Consider the following 23,493-nt stretch of genomic DNA (forward strand, 5'->3'; position numbering starts at 1 on the left):
TTTTAAAACATTATGCACTCTCACAATACCAACACATTTATAATGTCCTAACTGAAGGTTATAGGTCACCCTAGGTCACCAGAGGTCAGAGGTTACTCACCTGTGTTTTCTAGAAGTGTCTTGGGTGTGTTCGCTCTGTTGATGATATCTGTTAATTGATTGAGTACCAGTTGTATGTAGGGCTCCATTTCTTCACCTGTCAATCAATCAATTAACATCAATCAGTCATCTAAACATTTATATGTACATTTAAAGGGTCTATGTAACTTTTGTAGGACAAAAAACACAATGTCCACAGATTTACACTAAACTTACACAGTTTGAAGATAATGATAGTAAAAAGCTTCCCTGAAAATATTACGTGCTGAGGTGCTGTAGTTTTGGGGAAATGAGTAAAACAATGTCATGAAAATAATTTTCGTCTCATGAGACGAAAATTATTTTAATCATTTACAAACGTATTTTCATGACATTGTTTTACACATTTCTCAAAAACTACAGCACCTCAGTAAGTAAGACTGGAAGGGAAGCTTTCCACTATCATTATCTTCAAACCCTGTAAGTTGAATGTAAATCTATGGACATTTTGAAAAAGTACCCAAATCCTTTAATTAATTTGATTTAAAAACAAGAAAACATGGTCTGTAGTGCTCTTAACCGCTCGGCCACAAGATTATTTGATTGATCTTGAGTATGTCTTGACTTACCCATCTGTATTGACACCTCACCGATGGCCCAGGTAGCGTTGTTACAAACGGAGATAAACTCAGGGTTCAGGTTTTGACCAAGGACTGGGAGGAAATCAACTGCAAAAAAAAACAAAATAAGAAATTGGTTGGTTGAAATGAAAACAGAACACTTTAAAGCAGTAGACACTATTGGTAATTGCTCAAAATATTTATTCGCATAAAACCTTACTTGGTAACGAGTAATGGCGAGAGGTTGGTAGTATAAAACATTGTGAGAAACAACTCCCTCTGAAGTACCATAGTTTCCGAGAAAGAAGTAATTTTCCATGAATTTGATTTCGAGACCTCAGATTTAGAACTTGAGGCCTCGAAATCATCCATCTAAACGCACACAGTTTCGTGTGACAAGGGTGTTTTTTCTTTCATTATTACCTCGCAACTTCGATGACCGATTGAGCTCAAATGTTCACAGGTTTGTTATTTTATGCATATGTTGAAATACACCAACTGTGAGGGCTAGTCTTTGACAATTACCAATAGTGTCCACTGCCTTTAAAGACACTGAACCCTCTCTTGATACCACCTTTGGTTCAAAAGTTGTGAAAGTAGAAACACCAAGAGATGCAAGAGAACAAGACCGAGAAAAAAGGGGTTTAAAGTCTAGTCAATTGTTGAAAATTCAATGCCACATTTTTTTTTCCCGTGGAAGTTTTGGTTTCACCCAAAAATGTGAATGTTTGGTTTCACCCAAAAATGTGAATCTGAAATGTGAGGCCTCTGAAAGCAACACCACATTACTTTAAAGTGAAATGTTTCTCAAAATCCTTTCAATATCGAAAAGCTACCATAGGTTCTAACCAAAAGTTTTTATGCCATTAACTTTAAAGACTGATTATCAAAACCCTTTAAGTTGTACTCAGCTCATTGAGCATAGTTGATAAGACGTTTAACGTCTTAATACACGTCTTAAGTGGGAGGTAAGCGTACATGACATAAATTGATCTAGTTTTCCGCTTCATGCCGCGCCTTCTTACCGATGCAAGGTTTGACATGTTTGAAGCAGGCTTTGGTCAAGTCTCCAAGGAGGGCGAAGGAACTCTGCCGTACCTCGGGCATCTTATCCTGTTGGGAGGGAAAATCAAAAGTCAATAACGGAGAAATCAATAAGAACTGCCGGGGCAGATAATTGTTTTAGGGCTGGACTTGGAGAGGTTAGGGGGGTAGAAAGCTGACGACACACTCACAGGGTGTCTGGTGGTGGAGGCTGATTCTGTTAAATAGTGCAGTGGCACTGGTGAGCATGGTACATGTATCAGGCATAACAGCAATAAGCCCTTTTTGAGATATGGCAGACACAATGCTACAACACTATGAGGTTTGGGTAAATTTTGTGCACATTGACCATAGTAATAGAACATTTTAGGTGATGCAGCGTTTACAAGCAAACCTATTGACCACCAACATACCTCAAAATGGCTTATTGCTTTACTAATCTGAACATTTTCCTTGGCAGCCGCAAATCTCTGGAATCAGCTACCCCTTCATAACAAAAACCTTCACTCATTTAAAAGGTCAAAACACACCTCGTGTCAAAAGCATTCTGTTCTACTTCTACGAAATGTACTTTTCGAGAAAGATGTAATTTTCCACGAATTTGATTTCAAGACCTCAAAATCTAACCAGAAATCAAGCATATAAAAGCACACAACTTCGTATGACAAGGGTGTTTTTTCTTCCATTATTGTCGTGCAACTTCGACAACCAATTGAGTTCAAATTTTCACAGTTTTGTTGTTTTGTGCATATGTGGCGATACACCAAGTGAGAAGACTGGTCTTCGACAATTACCAATAGTGTCCAGTGTCTTTAATGTTATTTTCGCGTTACGGGTAACATGCAGTGGTTGATACACAGAAGTATGGAAATAAATGTGTATTTGAATTGAATTGAATATTATCATTATTAATAGTATGGAAACAATCAACAATACAATAATAATAGAAATAAAATAAAAAAACAATTAAATTCTAGAGGAAGTTGAAGAGACCAGCCATGTCAACATTCATACTGGTCATAAGAACATGAGACGACCGGAAAAAAAAAGGTTTTGTCATCTTATTGACCTAGCTGTGCCGGGTGATATTAAGGTAGCTTCCAAGCAGGTGGAAAAAAATTCATAACCTCCAAGACCTGGCCAGGGAATTTTTTTTATTACACTTGATTGGCAGGTAAAAGTGAAAAGAGTTCCTGTGGTGGTTAGAGCACACGGCACTATTCCCAACGCACTGGGGACACATCTAGATCAAATAGGCTCAACTGCGAGGGTGGATTTGTTACAGAAGGCAGGGCTTTTGGGAACAGCGAGGATCCAGAAAAAATATCAGGGGTTGATTTTAGAGGATAAATCCACAAGGCTGCAGGTTACTCGTAGGTTACAAGATTTACTGGACCAAATTTCAATTCAAATTCAATATTGGTTTATGTTATAAAAATACATCACTACATCACCGGCATTTATTTTACAAGACCGGGAAAAAAACGAGAGAGAACTTTCTACACAGTACATGTGAACTGTTTTTATTTCGACAAGCACTAAAAAAATATCTCACTAATGTTGTCATATGACCATGTTAGTAGACGAGATAAATGGAAAACCACACAATTTCGAGTGATACTTGTGTGGATCCTTATATTCTACTTTAAAAATATCTTTCCGATCATATGCATTTTATAACAAACAGTTACAAACGCTTTTCAAAGACCAACTCGACCGATCCAAGGCAACGTGTTCCTTTAAAGACCCTGGACACTACTGGTAATTGTCAAAGACCCTTCTTCTTACTTGGTGTATCTCAACATATGCATAAAATAACAAACCTGTGAAAATTTGAGCTCAATCGGTTGTAGAAGTTGCGAGATAATAATGAAAGAAAAAAAAACCCTTGTCACACGAAGTTGTGTGCTTTCTGATACTTGATTTCGAGACCTCAGATTCTAAACTTGAGGTCTCGAAATCAAATTCGTGGAAAATTACTTCTTTCTCGAAAACTACGTCACTTCAGAGGGAGTTGTTTCTCACAATGTTTTATACTATCAACCTCTCCCCATTACTGGTAATAAAGAAAGGTTTTGTGATGACATTTTTTTTGAGTAATTACCAATAGTGTCCACTGCCTTTAAGGCTACAAGCGAGGCCCTACACACACGGTGTATGGAAAGAGTCTCAGCCCAACCTTTTTTTTTTAATTTTTAAATGAACTCACCTGCATACATTGGAAGAGTAAACTCAATATATTGCTCCTCTCTACCAGCTTCTCAATATGAGCTTCTAATCCTTCCGCTAAGCCACTCAGTAAATCCAAAGCGACGATCATGAAATCCTTATCTGGCGGTTCCACTTGGTCGGGATGGGCATCAGATGCCTGAGTGTACAATCATCAAGCGATTATAATCAAATGTTTTAATAATAATAATAAAAATAATAATAATAATAATAATGCATTTATAATGCGCCATCTATCTAGTGTACAAGACCCTATTCCGAGGCGCAGAACAAAAAAACAATACATATACAACAAAAAGAAATGTAGAACATAATAAAAAATTATACAATGAATAATCTACTGTCAAGACATGTAACGAGAGCTTTCAAAGAAATGAGTTTTCAGCAAGTTTTTAAACAATGGAAGAGAACTACAGCATCTGGTGTTATTAGGTAAAGCGTTCCAAAGTTTAGGAGCACAAGTGGAAAAGGCATGATCGCCATACGATGAGTTCTAGGAATAGTTAAAAGAGACTTGGCGGAAGAACGAAGAGTGCGAGAGGGGGGCGTAAAGTTCAAGGACATCTTTCAGGGTTTACTTGGATATATTTTAGGCTTTGGGCAATTGCTTCTATGTAGAGTGTCATGGTCGAGTGGTTAAGAGCATCTAATTCAAGTTTTGGTGCTAATTCACCGGAGTGTGGGTTCGAATCCCGGTCGTGACACTTGTGTCCTTGAGCAAGATACTTTACTATAATTGCTTCTCTTCACCCAGGGGTATAAATGGGTACCTGCGAGGGTAGAGGTTGATATTGTGTATAAAAAGCCACAAGCGCCTTACAGGCAGCTCAGGGCTGTATACTCCCAAGGGAGCTGAGAAACATTACAGGAATGTTATTGGCCCCATGACCAGGGCACTAATGTAAAGAGCATTGATACGGTTACTGTGAAATGCGCTATATAAGAATTTGTTACTATTAATTTTGTTGTTATTATGTAAAGGTTTACTGCAGGCTCAATTTCATTCCATTTCATTTCACTACGCACTAAGATTCATCTCAAGATGAAATGCCAGTATTACCATAGTGATTTGTATTATGACATCACACTTTGCTAGCTTTAAAAGATTGATAGATAGTTTAGACCGATCTAAACGGGAAGGTACGCTATTGGTAAATATCAAAGACCAGTGTTCTCACTTTGTGTATCTCAACATTTGCTTAGCATCACAAACCTGTGAAAATTTGAGCTCAATTGGTCATCGAAGTTGGAAGAAAATGATGAAAGAAAAAAACACCCTTGTTGGACGAATTTGTATGCTCCAGATAGGAATAAAAGACTTCTAGCTAGAAGTCTTTCATTATTTTAGTGAGAAATTACCTCTATTTCAAAGAAGAGGGAGTACGAGTGCGGTTGACTTAAGTCACCTACGGCAGGGGAAGGTTTCAGGCATAAAACAGAATGCACAATCCGATGCACAATCCGATTGGTTTTGAGCCAAGGAGTGCTAAATCTACCTCCCAATACACAATCGTATAAACAGCTTATATAGATATTGCGGATCTCTTGGGAAATCATCGACCATACCTCAACAAGGCGTCAACAGTGCATTTATTTGGTCTGGTTTCTGCACTACCTGGTTATAACTAACATGAAATAAGACCACACGCTTTTAAGGCACCGGTTTGTTTTTCTGGCAAGACCCCACGCTTAAGTTCATGTCGCTTTTAAATGTCAAAGGATGAAAACCACTGTAATAAGTTGGTTTGGGTCAATCTGTGTCCCTAATGTATTTATGAAATTTATTGCTTGGTATTTTCACAGAATCTTGCAAGACACTGAGTACAGGTTTATCCACATCATTAATTGGTAATCCTTTCGGACCTACAGAGTGCTTATGCGTTTCTCAAGCCTAAGTACAGGCATGCAACTGCCCGTTGAAAAAAAAAAAGGAAAATTTTCGAAGGCACAACGCAAGTGCAGAGCGAGGCAGCCGAAACGCCACGGGACATGATACCCACAATGGTACCCTAGAAAATGTTGAGGTTTATTATGCTCAAAGGTGCATTGTTAGCATGTACTAGGCTTATTTTACATGATTGTAGCTGTACACTGTTAATGCCAGGCATATATTAGGCTAAAAAAAAAAATAAAAAAAAAAAAAAGGGGGGGGTTTTTTTCCGTTTTTTTTTTCGCGGAGACGCGGAAGAGTTGCATGCCTGTAAGTAAGCCTGGTCCTGTAGAATGCCACTGCATTTTCATTAAAAAGCTCTTTTTTTTTCTCTTTTTTTTTACGACTTGTGTGGAAGACTAGGTGACCTAAGACCTTTCAATAATGCAATTAAAATAATGACCTTTTAATTGTGATCACTATTCCATTTAAAGTGTCTGAGAAATTAACCTTCAGGTTATCCTTTGCGTTTTTACATGATCCTGCATCCATCATTGGAGATGATTTCAGAAAATTGCTAGGATTGCCACATTGTTGGATTCAAGCCGATTTTTTTAGGAGACTTTGCCGATGAAGAAATTGACAAACAATGTTTGTGCACCAAATTTCCCTCATATGATTTGCAGAACTTGATTTGTTTATTTGTGGAGGGCTACACTGAACTGATTTTGGCAGTCGACCCAAATCAACCGCAACAAGGGGCACATTGTTGCCTACTTCTGGGGCTAAAACAGGCGTACCCGCCTCACAATCTGGAGGGATGTAGGCATGGGTATTATTCAGTGAGCTTCTCAAACTTGTTAATTGTTATAGAAAGGTTTGCGGTAACACCATGTAATGACTATCTCTAATGAGTTGGGGTGGTTCTGAAAAGAACCGCTGGTTTCAACTCGACGTTTCGATCAGTATGCTCTGATCGTCTTCTGGAGAAAGCTGGACTCTGATGTTGCATGCTGCTTAAATACTGTGGAGGCGGATTGGTGGTGCACAAAGGCGGGAAATAGAGGCGGGAAGTTGAGCTCAATGATGCGTGGTGAAACCTGCTGTGGAGCCTTGGGTAGTGTGTGGGGGGGGGGGGGGGGGTGTGCTCACTGAACTGTGTCAGTAGGATCAAGCACATGGATAGTGAGGGTGTGGGGCCTAGTGGACTGAGGGTATAGATGACCCAAAGCGGTCTAAATAAATAATGGAGTGGGGGCCTAGGTGACTGAGGGTATAGATGACCCAAAGCAGTCTAAGTAGTAGGGGACAAACACAATTTGTTAATTGTTATCGTTGGCAGGGGTCTGGTTGCATGTCTTAAGATGACCGTTTTTATACTTTTGTATAAAACTTGACAGCCCCTGTCCAACTTGTGATCATTGTGTATGTCTAAAGATTTAAATTAAACAACAACAAAAACTAATTAAAAGGCAGAAAATTAATTACTTACAGCAATTTGAGCCAATGTCTTCTCCGTGAGTGAGACACATCTCTGATAGACTGGTTCACTGTACGGTAAGAAGCCCGATTGTAACGCTGTAGCTACGGACGATAAACACTCCAGCAACGGAAATAAATCTTTGTCTTCGTCCTTCAAGGAGTTCCATTTATCCAGCAGTGGAGGCATTAACATGTTGATGTACTCCTGTTCAACGAACAATAGCAGAAACTTCATTAGCGTCTGGTACAAATTCTAAAATGCGTCGGGGCTCGAAATTGGGAGAACAGTTCACAAGACTAATAGGCCCAATTACATAGCGCTGCTTAGCACACAAATTTGTTTAGCACAAAAATTTCTTCCTTGATTAAAACAGGATAACCAACCAAATTTCCCCTTGTTGCATATTGCTTGTTACAGGTATTCAGCTGTTGTTTGCTTATCCTGAAAATCACATGGAAATTTGGTAGGTAATTTTTTTTTTTTTTTAATCAAGGCAAAAAATGTCATGCTAAGCAAATTTTTGTGCTTAGCAGCTCTATGAAATTGGCCCTAGGATTTGTAGCTCAGAATCTTGACTGAACCGAGATAAAATTTACAAGACCCGAATCAGTGGGTGCGTTCGTTTAGCTTCCCTGGGTCTACCCCGCGGTGCCCACCCGGGTGAGCCCCTGACAAGAGCTAATCGAACGGTCACACTCGCCCTCTTGTGGCGAGGGCATGCACCTCAGGTCACCCCCAAGTGACCCACTCCACAAGCAGGGCATTTGGGGCTGACCCGGGTGAGTCCTGTCAAAGCTATTCGAACACACTGGGGCAGACCGGGGTCGACCCAGGGAAGCTAAACGAACGCACCCAAAATGAGCAGAAACTAGAATCAAACTAAGAAGACATTTTATTACATTATAATAACTGTTTTACTTGATCAAAAAACATTTATATAAAAAAAATTGATCTGTTTTATGAGTAAAATAATCAGCAGGATGGAAAGATATTTGCGAGATTCAAAACTCAACATCTAATTATTATTTCTTTTTTTAATATACAAAGTTGTTAAATTGAAAGAAAAAACAAGACCACCGGACTTGACATGTCATAAGTTTACTGGCCCGACGCTGAAATCACTGGCCTCAGGGCCTCAAGCCATCTACTTAGCCATCTACTTAGTACAGTGTCATGGCCGAGTGGTTAAGAGCATTGAATTCAAACTCTGGTGTTTCTGATCAGCAGAGTGTGGGTTCGAATCCCGGTTGTGACACTTGTGTCCTTGAGCAAGACACTTTACTATAATTGCTTCTCTTCACCCAGGGGTATAAATGGGTACCTGCGAGGGTGGAGGTTGATCTTGTAAAGCCTTTGGAGCGATATAAACTGTTGCCCAGGTTGTATACTCCCAAGGGAGCTGAGAAACATTAAATGGGATGATATTGGCCCTATGACCAGGGCACTAATGTAAAGCGCATTGATACGGTTATTGTGAAATGCGCTGTATAATAATTGTTGTTATTATAAACCATGTGTGCCCTACCCAGAGCTGCCAAAATCAGGGCATCTGGCAATCAGGGAGATTTTGTCCAACAATGAGGGATATATTTAAAATTACATTAAACACAAGGATAAAGTTTGGGACAACATAACAAGGAAAGATACAACATAACAGGGACGAATCTCTCATGATCAGAGAGATTATAAAATGTGCTCCTCAGAACACCAAAAAATTGTATATTTTCAGAGAGCTTTCTGCAGAATCAGAAAAAAATTGGCAGCTCTGCAGGGCAAATTAGACTTCTAGTAAATATTAAAAGCGCTATAGACAAAACAAAAGGTGGATTTGAATCCTGTCCTGGTCAGTTAGTTCTTGAGCAAGGCACTTTATCATGATAGCTCCTCTCCAACCAGGAGTACAAATAGGTACCGGCAAGAGCTGAGGAGTAACCTGCGATGGACTGGCATCATGTCCAGGTGGAATAGAAATATTCTGAAACCGGATATAAACACCGGCCTAGTGAGCCATATTGGCTCGGGACAGACTTTACTTGTATGGACTAACAAAATTTTTGTTCAAAGGAGTTACAAAAACTCGGCTGCATGTTACTAAACGATACTTACTGGTTTATTAAGATGGTGTCCGACAGAATCAGCCAGCGTGCCTATGGCATCATACAGAATGAGAAGGTTCTTATGTTGATATTTACTGAATGCAAAGACTAATGTCTGTAAGATGAACCCTAGATACGGCACCAGCTCAGTACACGCTTCTTCTTCTAGGGTGGCAAAGGCGCTGCAGGCCGCTTCCTGGACCCTTTTATTCGTGTCCAGAATTCTCTTCAAAAGCTGCAAAATCAAATAAACCAAGAATTGCTACCACAAAAAAAAACATTTGTAAAGTTAAAGCCATTGGACACTTTCGGTAAACAGTATTGTCCAAAGGCCCACATTTCGTGTATCACAACTGCTATAAAAAAATTAAAAACCTGTGAAAATTTAGGCTCAATCGGTCATCGGAGTCGGGAGAAAATAACGGGAAAAACCCACCCTTGTTTCCGCACGATTTGCCGTGTCATGACATGTGTTTAAAATAAATCCGTAATTCTCGACTACGAGAATTGATAATTGTTTTAATGTTTTCTCGAAAAGTAAAGCATTTCATGGAATAATATTTCAAGAGAAGTCTTTCACCATTACCTTCTGTAAACCCTGTAAGTTATTTGTAAATCTGTGACCTTTTATTTTATTTTTCTGTGCCGAAAGTGTATATAATGGCTTTATATAAAAATAATAATAAAAGGCTTCAAAACAATTTAATATAAAGGATATTAAAAATAGTGTGTCAGATTATAAAAATAATAACAAGGGACATTTTAATTCTGCAACACATACATGAATGTTTTATTTCGTTTTAGTGTTCACTTGCTTTGTTATCCATGATTCATTTTTCTAACTCTTGACTAGGTTTGTCTGTTTTCAGTACTTCCATTTCTTTTTGGTGTTTTTGCCACTTTTTGTAAGGACCCCAATGGAAATAATTCAAAGTTGTTGGCGTTTGAGGGGCTATCCTTGGATAATTTTGTGCAGTATTTCTCTCTTGTGTTCTATTTTGGTTTGTCTGATTTCATCGTCTTTTCTCCTGTTGTTGAGTATGTATTTTTGACATGTTCTTTAAAATTTAACATCTATTATATCGTTGCGGTACCCGCTGTCAAAACACAGCATTCGAACTGCTTCTAGCTACCGGGCAACCTCAATAGTCTAGTTGGTAAGACACTGCTCTAGAATTGCAAGGGTCGTGGGTTCGAATCCCACCCGAGTAACATGCCTGTGATATTTTTTCACAGGACTCGGGGGAAAAGTACGGAGTATACAGTGCTAACACACATCGTTGTATGGGTAAAAGAAAATACGTATATATTTAAAAATTAAAAATTAATATTTTCTCCTGTTGTTGAGTATGTATTTTTGACATGTTCTTGCTGTATTTTTATTCAAATAAATTCAATCAATCAATAGAAGAACACCAACCTCTGACATCAGACGCTGTAGGTACATCTCATGAGGTTGATTAACAATCCAATGTGAGTAACGGCTTAGTGTCCAACATGTGATGGATCGGACTAGAGCTTTCTTCTCCGACAGGCAGTTGATCAGGAATGGTATTAATTCAGGTAGATGGGCTACCATCCCATTGGCACATCCTGAAATCAAATGTTGAAAGTTAAATTCATCAAAACAAAAATTCCTTTATGTCCAAAACGAGACAGTAACTCAGAGACTCGGAGTGTTAATTCCTAATCCTTTGATGTCTTTTAAATAAACTGTGTGAGTGACTTAACGTAGCTCACAAGGGTGAAACCCATTTTGAGATTAAATCTGATTGCTCCAAGCCCATCTGAGGGATATGCACCCATCTAAGTACACCAAACCCATCAGGTCCCAATTTCATGGCTCTGCTTACCGTAAGCACAGAATCGGCGCTTACGGAAGCAGGGAATTCTGTGCTTACGGCAAGCGTATTTCACGGGTTAGCGGCGAATTTGGGCTTCTGCGCGTGCGTACTTCACGTTACTATGCATTCTACGCTTACAAGGCTAGCGCAGAAGTTTGGCGCTTGCACGTAAGCGGGGAATCGCGATCGTAAGCGCAGAATTCGGCGGTAAGCAGAGCCATGAAACTGGGCCCAGGTTCTTATGTTTGTGGATCGAAACCCAGCAGAGGGTTCTAAACCCATCTGGGAATTCCAAGCCCATCTGAGGGCAGAGTCCATCTGAAGGGTTCTCAATCCATCTGTGGATTCCAAACTAATGTGAGAGAATCACACCTAGCTGAGAAATCCAAACCCATCTGAGATTCCTAAACCCATCTGGGGATTCCAAGCCCAGCCACTTGGTGTGGACTTCTCAGATCAGCTATGAGTTTCAGATCTCATAACTGATCTGAGACGTCCACACTCATCTGAGGTTTTTACAAGCCCCTTCGAGATCTCAAAACTGATCTGAGGAAAATCCATCTAAGGTTTCTAAACCCATCTGGGATTCCAAGCTTAGCCACTTGGTGTGGACTTCTCAGATCAGCTATGAGCTTCAGATCTCATAACTGATCTGAGACGTCCACACTCATCTGAGGTTTTTACAAGCCCCTTCGAGATCTCAAAACTGATCTGAGGAAAATCCAAAGGTTTCTAAAACCCATCTGGGATTCCAAGCCCAGCCACTTGGTGTGGACTTCTCAGACCAGCTATGAGCTTTAGATCTCATAACTGATCTGAGGAAAATCCATCTAAGGTTTCTAAACCCATCTGGGGATTCCAAGCCCATCTGAGATTTTCAAAACTGATCTCAGGAGTCCAAACCCCTCAGGACAGTTGACCTTTGACATCAACCGATTCTCACCTTCAGCAATTGCACCTAAGACCAGGATTCCGGACTCTTTGACTTCCCACTCAGGATGAAACAAAGTCTCCTTTAAGATCGGCAAAAGGACCGGCATCAAATCATCTCGGAATACATTGGCCAGTACATCAAGAGCTGCTGCAGAACACTTCCCTGCAAGGTAAAGTAAAAGGCGTAAGTAATGATGAATCAAAGTTCTACTTGGTGCAAGACGTTATCAGTGTCACTCAACTATCGCGATCCCAGGCTCCACTTTTCCTTGCCACGCACACTAATATCAAATTATAGTGGGCTCTGTTGAAAAACGTCCTGCCTTTTAGTTAAAAGGAAGAAGGCCCCCCCCCCCCTATTTAAATGGTTGCCCGAAACATTTTTAAAGCCAACCAAGATTTTTTTTCGGGGGGGGGGGGATTGTGGGTGAAATAACTTAAAATTCTCCTTAAAAGTTTTTAATGAAAAAAAAAGGCGCCCTCTCAAAAGGAAGCGGACTTACTTAAGTTCCAATCTGAGAGAGCATCATCATCGTCCATGCCGTAATCTGACCCAGAATCCTGTCAAGTAAATGAAAATGAAGATACAGTTCAAGAAACATTACTTTAGTTAATTTTCCTTTAATTTTCCTTTAACTTGAAGCAATTTTAGAGCAGTGTTATACCAACTAGACTACCGAGGTTGCCCGGTAGCTAGAGGCAGTTCAAATCCTATATTTTGGCAGCGGGTACCGCAACGATATAAGAGATGTTAAATTTGCATCGGGGATAAAAGTCTGAACAGTTTGCAAGTATGCCTAAATTTATAATAAATTTAAAAAAACCTTCTCCAGAACAGTCACTTACATCTCCAGTGTCATCATCATCCTCTTCTACTGAATGTTGTTGAGCGTGTGTCTTGGATTTATGGAATCTTGGTTTGATGTCTTGCTCGTTGTCCGGTATCATGTCGTCCTCTTCGACGTCTCCCTTTAGGAGGATGATGTCGATCTCGGAGTATTTCATGCCGCGTACCAAGACGGGAACCAGCCTGTTGGGAATGGGTAGACCCGTCAATGAGTATTGTACAAAACAGGGGTGGATTTCACAAAGAGTTAGGACTAGTCTTATCTCGAGTTAGGACCAGTTACTTGTCCTAACTTAGGACAAGCCATGCAATTTATTTATCTCCTAGGACTAGTCCTAACTCTTTGTGAAATCGACCCCAGTAAAGATAGCGGTTTCAAAACTAACTACAGTACAGCATGAAATTTAGTAAACTCAACGCAATAAATGCACTTAATATGAAAAGCTTGTATGAATAAGTACATGTAGTTGCGCTGCATGCGCTGCATGCGCTGCATGCGCTGCATGCGCGGCATGCGCTATTGTTTTATCACACAAGAGGTACCCAAATGCATGAACAGCCTTCGCAAACAGGTGTTCTGCTTTGCCATAATGATAGCCTCCAAACAAATGGCTTTCTACATGCCAGGTTGCAAGAGTGCCCAACACTTGATCGGTGGCACGGTTGGCTTGTGCGTAAAGCGCTCGCCCTCTCACCAAGGTGACCCCGGTTCGATTCCCGGTCAGGGCCATATGTGAGTTGAGTTGTGCGTTGGTTCTCTGCTGTGCCACGAGGGTTTTCCAGACTATCCGGTTTTCCTCCCTCAGGAAAAAATCAAACACTTTCGATCTTGGCTGTGCTCCGTGGTCATAATGGGTTGATGTGGCTGGCAGCTGAATGCGCCCTTGCATGCCTGCTTCTCGAACACGTTGTAGCCGCGTCCTTCGTAATTCAGCTCTTAGCTGCGAGTAAGGACGATTAGCCCCCCAAATTATTATTAATTAAAGGGAAGGTATAGGTCGGTGATCGCTCTTAAAAGTAATGGCAATAAAATCTTTGATTAGAAGAAGTACGGCAGCTTTCGGAAGTGTAAAGCATTTTGAGAATCCTTTCAATTCAAAGTAACACGGTTGTGTGGGGAAAAATATAAGTTTCAGCCTGAAAAATTTGATCTGAGAACCGTTACTGACAGCAACGTCTCTCAGATTGTGCATTAAAAAGAGTTATTCTTCCTGCGTGGATATATTTCCATCCTGCTAGTGCACGCTTAACTTCTATAATTGACCTTACGTATATGATGTCACTTGAGAAGGGAGCCCTCGTGGAGAACTCAAACGAGGGTCGCTCATTGGTTCATCCAGTAGACGAGTGCTTCCGTCGTGTCATCATCGCTTCCCCCCTTAAAGAAGGCAGCGAGTTGACAACAATGCCCTCCCACCAAAGTAACTTTAAAAAACCGAAGTCCAAAATGAGACTAAAACCCTAGATGGGAAACTGACCTGCTTAAATGTACAGCCAGGACTTCTCTGCAGATGGGCTGCTCAGCGAGAGTTAACCAAAACTCACACGCCTCTAAAGCTACTGACTCATCAGGATCTTGGGTCCGTAGTAAGATGTACTGTGGACAAACAAAATAGCTTTTATAGTTTATCCAGGCATATTTGGCCAGTGGAAAAAAGTAGGATGACTTTATCGGGTACATTGGCCAACCTACATGTACAGGGGTGAGAGTCATTACTGATGAAAAAGTCTGAAACTTGGATACAAATTCAAAGGTATGTTGAAATGATGGCATTTATACCGTTTGGTAACCCCTGGGGTTATAGATTCCAAGGAGCTTTTGGAAACAGTATTCAAAGCACTAGAGAAGTAGACCAATGAGCAGGATTTCTTTATTTGTGAAAAAAAAAATTGTCTGATTTTCTTCACCAGGCCGACATAAACAGTCTGAATTCAGCCGTAAGTCCGAACAATCTCATCCCTGCATGTACTACATACACATAGAGTAGGCTTTAAAAGACTGGGGCGAGAGTCCTTCCCGACCAAAAAAGTCTGAAACTTGGATATAAATTCAAAGGTATGTTGAAATGATGGCATTTCCACCTTCTAGTGACCCTTGGAGTTATAGATTCCAAAGACCTTTTAGGAACAGTGTCCGTAGCTCTAGAGAAGTAAACCAATGAGCAGGATTGCTTATAAGTGGACAAAATAACTTGAGAAGTGATGGTTCTAAAGACGATCAGAGCATACTGATCGAAACGTTGAGTTGTCAACCATGACTTCTTAGACCAAACGCTACTCAAAAAAGATTTACTCATGGTGCTACCGCAACACCTCACCTGATTTTACTACCACCGTGCAAAGTTTCAAATCATACAGGCTATTCCATCACAATTTTCAGATTTTTCCCAAGGGCAGATAAAAAAGGAATCAGACTAAATTAGGAAGAATGTCAAGCCTGTTTGTCATAACAGCAAGATGAGATAGGCTTTAACCTGCAGATTGATACAATTTTAAAGGGGTTGTGCCATCATGATCAAAGCATGACAGTTTTTGGCTGTTTTCTCAGCAAATAGACACTTTATTTAGCTGACATTTTCTCATGTGATTTTCTTTATAATTTTGCCTACAAATCCGCAATAAGTTGCACACAAAAAAAAACCTATGTAATGACCCTACCCTTTTAGTGAGAACACATAACTGATACTACTTTCAGTTAATAGGGAAACTTACCTCAATGATGTTGGCCATATGAGGCAGTAGTTTATCTATTCTGACTTCGAGTAGCATGACCAAAGCTTGACAGACGTTCTTACGCACTTCAGAATCTTCATCATGTGACAAAGCGAACAGGTTCTGTACAACGTAGATACCAACACAAAAATATTAATAATTAAATAAGGATACTTATTTTAACATCAAAACATATAACACTGTAAAAACACAGTGAGGACGTGTTTAAGTCCACAAAGTGTTTAAGGCGTTACATGATGTGGACCTCTTTTGTTCTTAAATCGACTACATTAGGGAGGTTAAGCTGCACGTTCCGCATGAACGTGAACGTTAGAAAATAGTGTCGTTAAAATCTTACGTTTTCAGCATACGTGAAGTTTATGCACGTCAGGTACGTACGTGCGCACAGACGTCATACGTGAGCATGAAATAAGCCCAAATGGCCACGTCACCCAGAAACAACACAATTTTTGGACGTTCACGTTCACGTATTTGCTCGCGTAACGTGCGGCTAATCCTCATTATTTGTAGCGTTATAACACACAACCTAAGTCATGCTCTTGCACATTTGAGTCATTACATAATGCAACAACCCAAGGCCGTTGAGTGGGAGTTATGGAAAGACATCAAATCAACGGTTGGAATTAAGAGTGCAGCACAGTGTCTTACCTCTACAAAGGGATCTATGTGTAGCATGAGCGCTTGGGTCTTGCTGATGATGAATTGGTTGACACACGCAATGGCATGAGACCTGCAACAAGAACAAAAATATAAGATTTACAATACAATAAATACAATACAATAATCTTTATTAGATCCCAAAAAGGGTAATTCAAATGCTCGCATACAGTAAAAACATTGACACAAAAAAAAAAAAAAACAGACAATGGCTATATACAATTACAAGAAAAACCGGTAATCCAATTTTACTTAGCAAGGATTTTTTTTGCTCAAGCAAAATTTTGTGCTTAAGCAGCTCTATGAAATTGGGCCCAGGACAGTTCTTTTCACAATAGACCGAGCTCCGCCCCATTGCGTATTGACCAATCACAACGCAACAAAGGCCCGACAAATAAGGTCCGACATGCGTGCGCCTATTGGCGCGCACGGAAGAGTTGTGCAGAAAGGCATTGGAGAGCTCCACGTGTTCTTCAGGGATGTGATTGCTTGTCTTAAAAAAAGCCTGAAAATTTAAACTGTCTGGAAATGTGAGTCCTATCATTGCGAGCGCAAATGTTTTGAAATCTAGATGCTCTGTGGTGCATTCTAAGCTTCCTTAGAACACCTGCTTTAATCACTATTTGTTGCACAATTTCAGTGTTTTTAGAAGAGAAAAAACAATCTCAAATATTGCATTTAATTCAGCTGGGAAACCCTTGTTCAGAATAAGTATAACATTGAAAATAAAACACAAAATCATTGCCAAATTTACTCTGTGTTTAAAATAATCTGCCATTTCCAGTGGCAGACTTCTTTTTGCGTGTAAAGGGAAAAGTGAAATCATACATTGACTTGTTGTAGCCATGGGTAAACAGACCCGGAGATGATGGTGTCATCACGCATCACAGGTTTATTGCTCCATGATCACAGTAAGTACCTATCACTTTTCTAGCCGCGGTCACAAATTTTTCATAGCAGTTAGCACTGATGCAAATGAATCTCAAGTCCGTCAACAGTGCCCGACTCCTCCAGCCAACTCCAGCGGAATTTATTTTGAACACCTTTTTCCAGGTCTCGAACTGATGGGTCTCCCCTCGGCAAAGTTTGTTTCGACGCCGCCATGCCGATGCGACTGGCTGACGAGACAACAGTCATGACAGTACGAATCCTCAAAAACAGTCGTACGTCGTATGGATTGTATCGGTGTGGCCACACGTACACACGTGGACGGACGTTGGCTGGCAAATGCTGCCATTTTGTGCACGCAAACCAAAAATAGAAGCTCCAGCGCAGCGTTGATCTTCGTTGCTCTACTAGCATTGGCGACGCGCAATTTCTAAATTGTTCGTGCATTTCGAGTTTTTTAAATTTGCGCAGTTATCACCATGCGTAAACCCACCGCACATTGCGCAGACACAAAACGAGGTCACTGCTACACATTGAGTCTGTTCTCCCATTCCATTAATACGCAAGCACAGCACACGCGTTAATAGGAACTAGACTTGGTGAAAGAAGCACGCTCCTACCCAGTAAAAACAACAAACCGTACGGGTCCAATGTGAGAACGATCACAACTTATGCGTCTTCTTAGCGTCATTTAATAAAAATCCTGTCCGACCCAGCGCTCTGTTTCCACCTCGTTCTCATATATGGCAATACAATTTAATGTAGAACGTTCATCATAAAACCAATTAAATACATTTCGTCATGCAAAACTCAACATGAATAATTAATTAGCACAATCTACCCCCCGATTTTCTCAACGGATTCACATGATTCACGTTGGTTGACTTTTTGAGTCGAAAAAGCCGGAAATCCGGCAAAAGCCGGAGAAATCACATCCCTGGTTCTTGCTCACAAGTGTGTCGTGGGCGGAGCCTACTGGATCGGTCTATGTAGTAGTCTCCAGAATTACAAAATCGACTCCGCTGCAGTAGCATAAACTAGCAAGATAAGTTGTCAAGAACAAATCCACATGGCAAATGAGATACTTTTGAATGACCCTCAACCAAACTTCTGTGCTTCAAAAGAAAACATTAACATTTGCCTCTTTTTACACCACTATTGCTCAAGTCACTTATTTTTTGACAATTTACTAACCATGAAAATGGATAGTATCCTAAATTATGCCAATCTATTGTTCTTGTTATCACGGCCCCCTTGATAAATAAGTAATTCATTAATTATTTATATTTAATACGGGCGTCCCTACATGAAAGCCTTACAAACGAGGTATGTTTGCCGAGCCTCGTGAACAAACCGATGCGTGAACGAAGGTGGCACTTGGTAAACCTGTGAACTAGGTCATGCAAATCGTCTTTCTGAGAGAGATCAAAAGCCTGGCATGCCAGAGGACTCGTTTCAAGCACCAACATCAGCTTTTTGCACTTCAATGTCAAAAACAATTTGCAAATTGAAGAGTGCATCATCAAGAGCACACGAGTCGGTGAATCCTACATTATTGTCATTGTGCCAGTTAGTGTAATTTTAAAACTATTTAAATTTTTAGATGTGTCAATGAAAACATCAAAATGTGTAAAAACATCTGATCAAAACTTGTTGATAAGGAGTGTCTCTTCTTAAAAATGATGACACTTGCAGTCACAACCAGGGGTATATATTTTGTTAGTTTCTGTATTATAAACAACAGCTTGAAAACCACAATTATTTCAAATTGATTTCATTTTTAAGACAATTCTCCTTTGATCATAATTTGTTTCTTTCTTTTAAATACAATGTATTTTAGGAGTTTTCCCCTTTGTTCATAAAATCAAATATCATGGCTGTTATGTTAAGCATATTAATGATATCAAATCATTATTCAAATCAATACAGAGAAAACCATTCATATCATTTCCATACAAAGCTTAAGTTTTAAAATAGACGCATCCGTGAAACAGATCAACAGATGTTTGGGAACAATTTATGAAAATAGCCGAGTATTGTGTGGGCTTGAAGCAAATAAAGGAGTGAATCGTGTCACGTTCTCTGGATGTGGGAATACAAAGGCAGGCCTGATACTTCACAGAGGCAACGAAGGCGATTGCCTCCGTGTCCCCTGGTCATTGCCTTGGTGCCCTTGAAATGCTCCAGTACAAACTTGCAATTTCATCATAGGGAGCCCTTTACCAAGAAGAAAATGCCTTGGTGCAGGATGCCCTTTACCAAGAAGAAAATGCCTTGGTGCCCTTGCCCTTTCAAAAACAAAGCATACAGCCCTGCAAAGGACATAGTGAAAGGGCACTACGTTTACACTCACAGTCCTCATACTATAATGGAGGCAATGGAAGCATGCCCCTAGTCATTGCCACTCTTTCTACGGACAAGCTTACGTGACAGGCGGATATGCCCAAAATGTAGTTGGTGCGAAAACAGGGTTTTTAAAGTAACATGCCTGTGATATTTTTCACAGGACTCGGGAAAGTACTGAGTAAACAGTGCTAACACACATCGGTGTATGGGTAAAAACCAAAATTAATATTCTTTATCCGCAATGCAAATTTAACATCTCTTATAATCGTTGCGGTACCGCTGCCAAAACATAGGATTCGAACTGCCTCTAGCTACCTGGCAACCTTGTTAGGCTAGTTGGTAAGACACTGCTCTAGAATTGCAAGGGTCGTGGGTTGGAATCCCACCCGAGTAACATGCCTGTGATATTTTTTCACAGGACTCGGGAAAGTACTGAGTATACAGTGCTAACACACATCGGTGTATGGATAAAAACCAAAAATTAATATAGGGTTTTTATATTTATTAACTTCAGATCGAATTCACACAAATCCACAAGTTTACAATTTAGAACACCCCAGATTGCACGGTAGGGCTTATTAAACCAAAGATAATCACAAAGTAGAATACCTACAGCAGACCTCATTTCACTTCAGCCTCATTGCCCCTTGTAATTTCCCAGGTAGATAATTTCCAATCCCCTACTGAAGTGCCCTTTACGAAGAAAAAATCTGCCCTTAGAAAAAAGTATCACACCTAAGCACATCATGTTTTGGGGTTTCTTTCTTGTCTTTTCACCACAGGATGTGCGCTGTCAGTGGGACTTGATGCGTATTGAATAAATGCAACACTCTGCTCAGGCCAAATAAAAATAAAAACATGTCCCTGCTCGCTTCCTTTTTAGAGGGCGCCTCCTTTTTTTTTTGTATCTTTAAACAATTATTTTTTCACTTTTTTTTTCTTCAGAATTTGTTTGTTTTTTAATAAAAAATTAAAAATTAAAAACATGTCCCTGCTCAGTTCCTTTTTAGAGGCCGCCTCCTTTTTTATCCCCCTTTTTTCTTCTTTTCAGAATTTACACTCTCAGTAAAAATAAAATAACTGTAAAAAATAGCCTAGCATACATGTATGTATTAAAAAAATGCGTTCGGGTCACAAAAAAAAAAAGGCTCTCACCCTTTTTCAAAAAGGGAAGACGCTACACTCAACTTTGTTTTGGTGTTTGGCCTAAGCCAGGTCTTAATTCCCACAGGGACGACTCATTGCTTAGCAAGGGAGTGTTTGAATAGATCGTCCTGTAACATGATCAAGTCCCCCCAATCTTATTAACCTATTTCCATCCCTATAAGGAAAAAAAGAAATTCCTTACAATTAAGCGAAATCTCATTTTAAAAAATGGATCAAACGCTAATGGATTAATAGCGTGCTCTTGGAACGAACTTCACTAATAAAAAATAGCAATAATAAAATTCCACTTGAGGATGGTCAGCCTTGTGTATCTCGTCGTAACGCAATGCTACTCCCACACACTCATAGACTTATTATGTAGAACTGCACTCTCGATTCACTTTACAAAAATCTCACTCGACTGAAATTTGCGTTACAAAATTCATGCTGAGTGTTGATTCTCTAAATGGTGCTACAAAATAAAGCCAAACTTACAGGTATTGCATGCAAGCCTGGAATTTCTATCTTTGAAAGACCAATGCCAATTTCTATTTCCAAAGAGCACTACCAGGGTGTAGTATCTGAAGGTTTATGGCCTGTATACATACTTCATTTTTGAAAGGGCAAGGGCACCAAGGCATTTCCTCCCTGGTAAAGGGCACCCTAAGAGGAAATCGTAAATTTCTACTGTGAGCATTTCAAGGGCACCAAGGCAATGACATGGGGGCATGGAGGCAATCACCTCTGTTGCCTCCATGAAGAATCAGGCCTGCGGACTAAATTGGATTTAGAGCCCACCACTAAAATTGGTCAAATAGCTACAAAACTGAATTGATTGAACCTGTGTACAGCATGTCCAGCAATGCTACCCAACATACATGACATAACGCTAGTTGAGACTGTTACACAAGATCGACCCTGTCTGCTTCCCCCATTCTCAGTATAGCTCCGCAAAAACAGGTATGTCTAGTAATGCCATGAATGCTACCCAACATATCGCTAGATGAGACTGTTACACAAGATCGACCCTGTCTGCTTCCCCCATTCTCAGTATAGCTCCGCAAAAACAGGTATGTCTAGTAATGCCATGAATGCTACCCAACATATCGCTAGATGAGACTGTTACACAAGATCGGCCCTGTCTGCTTCCCCCATTCTCAGTATAACTCCGCAAAAACAGGTATGTCTAGTAATGCCATGAATGCTACCCAACGTATCGCTAGTTGAGACTGTTACACAAGATCGGCCCTGTCTGCTTCCCCCATTCTCAGTATAAAACAGGTATCATCTTAAAGGCAGTGGACACTATTGGTAATTACTCAAAATAATTATTATCATAAAACCTTTCTTGGTAATGAGTAATGGGGAGAGGTTGATAGTATAAAACATTGTGATAAACAGCTCCCTCTGAAGTGGCATAGTTTTTGAGAAAGAAGTAATTTTCCACGAATTTGATTTCGAGACCTCAATTTTAGAATTTGGCGTCTCGAAATCAACCATCTAAACGCACACAACTTTGTGTGACAAGGGTGCTTTTTTCTGTCATTGTTTTCTCGCAACTTCGACGACCAGTTCAGATCAAATTTTCACAGGTTTGTTATTTCATGCATATATATATGTTAAAATACAACAAGTGAGAAGACTACTCTTTGACAACTACCAATAGTGTCCACTGTCTTTAAATCGACACTAAGCTATCTTCACACACACCCCAAGAATATTGAAGCTACTTAAGAAGCAAGATAAGCCGGAAACCCCCCTGGGTGTTACTACCCTCAATATAATACCATCTCCCCCATGGATTGCTACTCCTTCTACTTGATTGCCAATATACGGATCCATTACTAGAGTATAATGCACTGCCGTTGCCTGAAGATATCGGTAACATAATTTCATACATTCTCGCGATGACTGACAGATACCCATTATGACACATGAAAATAGTGTGTACAATGGTGTTCCAGGTATTATAATCTGCTTTTAAAGACATTTCTGTCACAACCAGGGGTTGCCCTTAACTATTTTTGAACTAGCCAGCAGGACCAGTTTTAACTGGTCCGCCAGCTTTTTGACTGGTCAGTCAATATTTTTAAACATTTTAATGTTGAAATTGTTTTATACCAATGAATACAATATCCTGATTTTCGATTGTCGCTATTTCAATTTAACGAACTGCAACGTCAAGTTTACTGCATTGAAAGCCACACTTTATTACATGTTCAAACAGTTATAGTGTTTTCGTAAAGAGTTTAATTTGATGGCCTACATTTGTTGTCATAAAAAAAAAACTAGATATGCGAATAAGACAAACCTGATCTTGGCATTTGCGTGCTTGAAAAACTGAAGAAACTTAGGAATGAGAGTGTTGAGTGGACGGTCCAAGGCATCGCTGTCTAAGATCTCCGTGGAATCTTCACAGATCTTCTGCAATGCACCAAATGCTCCCTGGAAGAAAAACAATAAAAAAGTGATTATTGACTTTTTGTTAACTTTTTAACATTCGTGGTGAGCTGTTTAAAGGAACACGTTGCCTTGGATCGGTCGAGTTGGTCCTTGAAAAGCGTCCTGTAACAGTTTTTTATAAAATCGGTATGGTAAGAAAGATGTTGTAAAAGTAGAATACAATGATCTACACAAATATCCCTCGAAATTGCGTGGTTTTTTTTTTACCTCGTCCAG

The 23,493-nt window shown here is 39.9% G+C and overlaps 1 protein-coding gene across 1 annotated transcript in view; it reads right to left on the reverse strand.

Annotated features, from left to right (window-relative positions):
- The window catches only part of LOC139946553 (transportin-1-like), a 59,405-nt gene that overhangs the window by 20,572 nt on the left and 15,340 nt on the right, over positions 1-23,493 (reverse strand). Inside the window, exons 4-17 of the mRNA XM_071944249.1 lie at positions 23,126-23,259; positions 16,426-16,507; positions 15,757-15,879; positions 14,523-14,641; positions 13,044-13,227; positions 12,701-12,758; positions 12,208-12,360; positions 10,841-11,013; positions 9,431-9,655; positions 7,334-7,528; positions 3,952-4,110; positions 1,724-1,811; positions 708-806; positions 101-196 (exon numbers count right to left, since the gene is read on the reverse strand). Of these exons, the coding sequence (XP_071800350.1) occupies positions 101-196; positions 708-806; positions 1,724-1,811; positions 3,952-4,110; positions 7,334-7,528; positions 9,431-9,655; positions 10,841-11,013; positions 12,208-12,360; positions 12,701-12,758; positions 13,044-13,227; positions 14,523-14,641; positions 15,757-15,879; positions 16,426-16,507; positions 23,126-23,259 (1,888 nt within the window). The remainder of the gene's footprint in view (positions 1-100; positions 197-707; positions 807-1,723; positions 1,812-3,951; positions 4,111-7,333; positions 7,529-9,430; positions 9,656-10,840; positions 11,014-12,207; positions 12,361-12,700; positions 12,759-13,043; positions 13,228-14,522; positions 14,642-15,756; positions 15,880-16,425; positions 16,508-23,125; positions 23,260-23,493) is intronic.

Source organism: Asterias amurensis, chromosome 13 (assembly GCF_032118995.1).
Source record: "Asterias amurensis chromosome 13, ASM3211899v1".
NCBI lineage: Eukaryota > Metazoa > Echinodermata > Asteroidea > Forcipulatida > Asteriidae > Asterias > Asterias amurensis.